Genomic DNA, 6,041 nt, shown 5'->3' with positions numbered 1-6,041 from the left:
GAGTGTGTGACGATGGTCCGGGGGAAGACTCTTTTTATATGTTTGGTGCGATCAGAGGAAATGGGGAGATGGTAAGATAGAAGAGTGGTGGAAGCTCAACAGATGGAAGGAATGGATTAACTGATCCTTGTCTTTTTCTACATCCATTAGGTTTTTGGAAAGACCATTGGGTAGGTGAATGTTGACTTCAAGCAATTTTTTGGGTGTGGGTGGTGATGGTGTTTTTTTTTTGGAGGGGAGGGGGGGGGGTTGTGTATTTTATTTGCATGTGCATTTTTGTCCTATGGTGGGAGATGTGCATTCTGAATGATGGAATATGCTCTTGTGTCAAGTTATTTTAAACAAATCGTTGTTCCTTTTTGGGACGTTAATATGTTTTTGTGCCATTGTGAATTATTTTGTTGTTTTTTGGATGAACTAGTCCCTGCGTGGATTGTAATCCAGAGGTTACCTTGTTATGGAATTTTAAATAGAAGAATAATTTTTTTTTTTAAAGTTGTTCTTATCAGTTTTCAGAGAAGAACAGCACCATCCACCGGCACGTTTCCATAGTTTCCTAGCATTCTGCAGAGTAATAGGTGGTTTCCGGAGGGGTTTCTTTTTTCTCCTGGGTTGATTCTGACCTGGTAATGCCAGGTTCGTCCCCAGTTGTAGGCAGGAACCCCTCTGGTGCTAACGCCTTCTGGTAGGAGTGGGGCTGCCCTTGTCTGGCCGAAGGGCGTGAGAAGATCCGGGTGATGAACCCCATGGGGTTAGCGTCTCAGGGGTGCCGGAGAAACACAGGCGGGTGTGGGACCCCACAAGTGTGGCACTGGCACTTGGTCATGTCACTTTTTTTGCTTTACTCACATTCGCCTCTACCCCAGGCATGCCTTTTGGCTAGCCTGGGGTAATTATTTTTATCGGCCCGGAAGGCCTGCTAGTGTTTTGCACTTTTTTATAGCACTTATTTATGCACAAATGCAATTTTTCACTTCACAGAGATGGAGGGTACTGGTCTTTTGGGGGGAGGATCTGTGGCTTTAATGGGTCTTTTTCCTCTCCCACTCAGGGGTCTCTCTTTGGGAGAGCCTCTACCTAGTATTTGGAGGACAGGTTTCGGCTGATCCCTAAGGAGAGGGGTCCGCCAGGTTGACTAGAGTGCCTTGTCCCTGTCAGGAGCCTTGCGTCTGGGGGGGTTCAGGGATATCGTGGCTCACTTTTTCGAAAGAGGACCAAACCACCCTTGTGCACTTTTTTGTGTGCTGTGATTTCACTGTTCACAGGGGTTTTCGTTTATGAAGCACACATTATGGAGCTTCAAGAAAAAAAAAATGGAGGTAAGAACTACCTGAAACCGTGGCACGGCTTTCGGTTTGTAAGTACTTGAACAGCCTTTGAGTGGACGGCTGAACCTGGACACAAACTGCGTACAGGTGTGATCATTGGATTACACACAGGAGTGCCCCGCTAGACTTATCGGTGCCAAAGGCTGTATGGATAGCAGTTCTGGAACCATATCGGGAGGGTGCTGCGCGTTACCTCTGACTCCAGCGTCCTGACATCACTGGTTGACAGGAGCTGGGCGGAAAGCAGGTGTTCGATCGAATTCTCCAACTCGCTGAGATCTCCAACTCCTGTCAGTGCGCCTGCGTGAAGTATCAAGCTCTGACGGGAGTTGGAGAACTCGATGACAATTTAGAAGCCACACAGGCGCACCTATGGCAACTGGAGAAATCAAGGATTGCAGAAACTGTGACAGCTGGCACAGTAGCACCAAATTTACAACGGACGTGACGTCATGAGATGGCGAGGTCTCGAGGGGTACTTGGCCACCTGGAGTCCTGGACAGAACACAAGACTGTGGTCACAAGTTGCTAATAGCGCTTAGAACCTGGGCTGCTCTGGCCGGAAAGTGGGTGGCACATGTGCCCCATATAACCCAAAGAGATGATGTCTGAGGGAGGGCCGAGTACACACACTGCAATTCATGACAATCATGGAATTGGGCCTTGTAGGGACAGAGAAGAGTCATGCGTGCTTTATTGAATTCCCCGCATATAGTTATTTCTGTTCTACAGTAAAATTAAACCTCTCCCGCTCGCAATATGTGTTCAAATCTGCTTTGTTGTGATGCAGCGCCTGGTGCTAGGACACCAACAATCTCCACCCATCCTCACCGCAGAGCTCTGTCCACAGGCCGCGCATGCGCACTCTTCACACACTCTCCCACCGCCGCCACCCTCCTTCTCCTCGCCAGTAACTGCGCACTCTCCGTGGTCTCGCTGGTGACGGCGTCTCGTGTGCCTTTGTGTAGACTTCTCCGGTAAGATGGCTGACCCGAGGCTGAGGCAGATGAAGATCAAGACCGGCGTGGTGAAGCGGTGAGTGGAGTGGGCGGACGGTGATTGTGTGCTGTGTAGCCGCCTCTGTTATGACCTCCCCCCTTACTGAGGCCTGTCAGCCCTGTGACTGCATGACGCATGATGTGTCTGGGTGATGTCTGATCACATTGCCTGGTGGCCTGTTCAATGTACGGCCCACTCTGCATTCAATGTGCTCATTCATTTGAAGTGTGAGATGCAAAGTCAGCCCATATGCATCGTCCTGAATAATCCTTTAATATTGCTTTGATACACTCCTGAGGGTTGTATTCATTTTTAGAATTGCTATCAAAATGTATTCTTTGTTTACCTGTGCGTCATGTGACCATTACCTGCTCGTCATGTTCTCCATCCCGGTGAACAAAGGCCGGCACTAACACCCTGACCCCTTACTGACCTCGGTTCTGTCTTGGCAGCCATGGCGGGAGGAGACGTCGAGCATCGCTCTGTCAGATCTGCGCAGTGAGGGAACCGCACAAGGTATATGGCAAAACAGCTTCCGGGGGCCTGACAACGCTGGAGGGAATAAACCATTTGTATTGTGTTGTCAGGCCGGAAGTGGAACTTAAAGCCCAACTCCACTCAAATACTATCCAGGAGTTTATTTTTCTTACCTGGGAAGCAAATTACATTCTCGAGTCCCTCCCTCCATGTCCCCCACTGACACCGTTTCCAGCGCCATACAGTAACCATTGCCTTTCCTCGGGTCGATGTCAGTAGTCCTCTGGATCTTGAGAGGACACCTCTGCTGGACAGCCAATAAGAATTGTTCATGTCACACAAGCAGTGACATGGACCCCAACAGGAAGTAAACAGAGGAGCTGGATCACCACGTGACTGCAGCTTAAGGTGAGTGGAAAAGGGCCCCATTCACACCGGCTGTCCGATCAGGCTCACCTGTTCTGATTGGAAGGCCAATGTTAGTCTATGGTAAGCCAGATCTAAATGGACGTGCATCCATTTACATCTGATTGCCCCCAAATCCGTCAAGATCAGGAAAACGGAACGGAGTTCCATTTTGGTGGACCTGATTGTGACGGCTCGGGGGTAATCTGATGTAAACGGACACATTTCTGGTTTCATTTGACTCCCCATAGACCAACATGGATCCAGTAAGCTCAGTTTTTTTAAATAAAAATACATGGATGTCACAGCAGTGACATCTGATCAATACTGCTCCGATCAGCAGGGGATCCATGCACTTAAGCTGGCCACACACCTTACAATTATCTGCAGATCTTCTATTAGTGGTGGTTAATTCATCCTGGAGTTGGAAGTAAACTGCCACCGCAATAAGAAGTCTTTGGGCCCCAGGAGCTGTTTGCCATAATATGCTGGATATCACAGCATATTAGTATATTATGATTGAATTACCTTGCAAGTGATCATCAACAGCGCTCTGCTGTTCGTGCTCCCATCTTCTCCTGGGTTTGGAGTCTTTGGCCTCTTTATTCCCACACATGCGCACAAGAGTCGCTTCATCTTGGCACAGAGCCTTAAGGTGCCCATACACCTTGCGATTATCGTTTGATTTCTTTTGTGCCCTCATCGAACCGTCGTCCATGTTCCGCTCAAATACTCCATCATGCACAGACCAATGTAGATTTTGATTATCGTTCCTTATCAATACTAACTGACTGAATTTCATCGATTGACAGAACAGATTTTCGTTTGCACATGTGCAGTGTTCATTAAATCCAAGAACGTCACCAGTAATAAAGGGAATTTAGTCTATATAATGGCAGACAATCGTCATCCAAGTGCAAGCGCTTTCGGGGCCGCACAGGGTCCCCTTCATCAGGCTTAGGAATGACATTCCTAAGCCTGATGAAGGGGACCCTGCGTGATATGATTTATATTTGATTAGGAATAGATCACTATCCCTGAACACACGATAGAGTGCTGGCTCACTGACGCTTTCAAATGCCGCTGCTGTCCTCCAATCATTTAACTTTAACAGGTGAGAGACAGTCGCTTCTAAAGGTATACTTAGGATTCCTGTCTCAGGTATTCGAAGGATCCTGCCGCAGGAATCCCAAAATGCACATTCAGAACTAGTGTAAGTGAGTGAACCCTAAGCCATAAGCATGTAAACAGTGAGATCAGAAGGTTGTTAACCCTTTCCTTGCCAACGACATATGTTCAAACACAACCGTTTTCCAGCTGGCCATGTCAGTATGGCTTAAGTCGCTGGCTTTCACCCTTCGTCTATAAGAGACCATGAACCAATAACAGAAGGGTGCCCCTAGCTCGCTCTACTCTGTAAATAAATAGCTGTCATCAGCAGGTGACAAGCTATTTATCTGATTCCCGCTGCTCGGCACTCCCTGTATCGGCAGAGGCAGCGGGGATTGGAGGGGACACCGACCGCTGCAGCCAGCGGAGGAGGGAGTGGTGACAGTCAGGATGCTGAATGGGGAGGAAAGAAGCCACTGTCGGGATGGAGAGCGGGGCTGTGCGGGCAGAGTGGTTCAGGATGCCGAGTGGAGGATCAGCAAATATGTGAAATATTTGCTGATCTTCTGTGTGCAGAACAAACACCAGTGATCAGTAGTGTTCACTCGTGTTTGTAAATGATTAAGCACAAAGTAAGCGATGTCCCCAGTTATGAATGAACAGGAAGTTCTTGCATCACTGTTCATTGAGTACTGGAGCGGCAGAAAAAAAGTGATTAAGGACTATGTGTCCTCAATCTCTTTCTATTTCAAAAGGGAAACGTTAGGGGTCTGTTTTAAACCCCTGATATTTCCCTGGAGCCCCCAACAGTATAAAATAAAATATAAAAATAGTGACATTCAACTTTCTGTTCGCCCCAATGCTGCCACAAGCACTTAGCTTTTTTGATGCCTCTTGATGAGATCATCTTCTTCCTTCACTGTAATTGTGTTTTCTCCCCTTCCGCTCTGCTGCGCATGCGCCCGCACACTTCGTCCTTCGTAGCCATTCGTGAGCGGTGCTGGAACAGGTAAGTGATTAGGTATATGCCTCCTTCTTCTTCTTTTTTTTTTTTATCATGGGGCATATATCTAATGCTTGCTAACAGTAGATATATGCCAAGAAAAAAAGACTTTAATTATACTTTAAGGAATAAAAAGAAAAATAAATAAAGCACAACCCCTCCCACACATACATAACGTACATGTGCAACAGTGTGCACCATATTGTGGTGTACTTCATGCACATGCATTGGGGTGCATTGTTGGAACACATCGCAGTACTTAATACTTAAGCGTTGTGATGCATTGCCATGCGTTGTTATATGCTGTGTTGCGATTAAATGTATGTCTGTATCATTTTATCACAATACACACCAACACAGGACACAAATGACACTGTAAATCAGGCATTACCACAACACAAATTTTTAGCATAAGTTGCTTATTTCCAGTTTTGCGTTACTTCATTTTTTTACCCTTTGGCAAAAAGGTGCAATTTAAAATTTACAAATGTTTGTTATTAACTCAATATAGTTTTATCTTTTAGACTGAGTCGGAAAAGTGTTTTTTGTACGCTCTGAGACTGATCTTAGTGTACTTTTTTCGATTTAATTGTGTCATTTGATCAGTTTAATATTGATTTGATAAATATTTGCGCAATTATCGCTGGGCCTACAAAGTTAGTAGCACCATCTTTTTGTTCTACCGGTCCTGTGCTTTCAAACAATGTATGGTTTGGGGG

At 46.4% G+C, this 6,041-nt stretch overlaps 1 protein-coding gene across 1 annotated transcript in view; it reads left to right on the top strand.

Annotated features, from left to right (window-relative positions):
- Nucleotides 1–2,247: 2,247 nt before the first annotated feature.
- The window catches only part of TBCA (tubulin folding cofactor A), a 49,126-nt gene continuing 45,332 nt past the window's right edge, over nucleotides 2,248–6,041 (top strand). Inside the window, exon 1 of the mRNA XM_018557275.1 lies at nucleotides 2,248–2,363. Within this exon, the coding sequence (XP_018412777.1) occupies nucleotides 2,311–2,363 (53 nt within the window). The 5' untranslated portion in view covers nucleotides 2,248–2,310. The remainder of the gene's footprint in view (nucleotides 2,364–6,041) is intronic.

The sequence above is a fragment of the Nanorana parkeri genome, unplaced genomic scaffold (genome assembly GCF_000935625.1).
Source record: "Nanorana parkeri isolate BGI_ZX_2015 unplaced genomic scaffold, ASM93562v1 scaffold277, whole genome shotgun sequence".
NCBI lineage: Eukaryota > Metazoa > Chordata > Amphibia > Anura > Dicroglossidae > Nanorana > Nanorana parkeri.
This window is presented reverse-complemented; position numbering and strand designations above follow the sequence as displayed.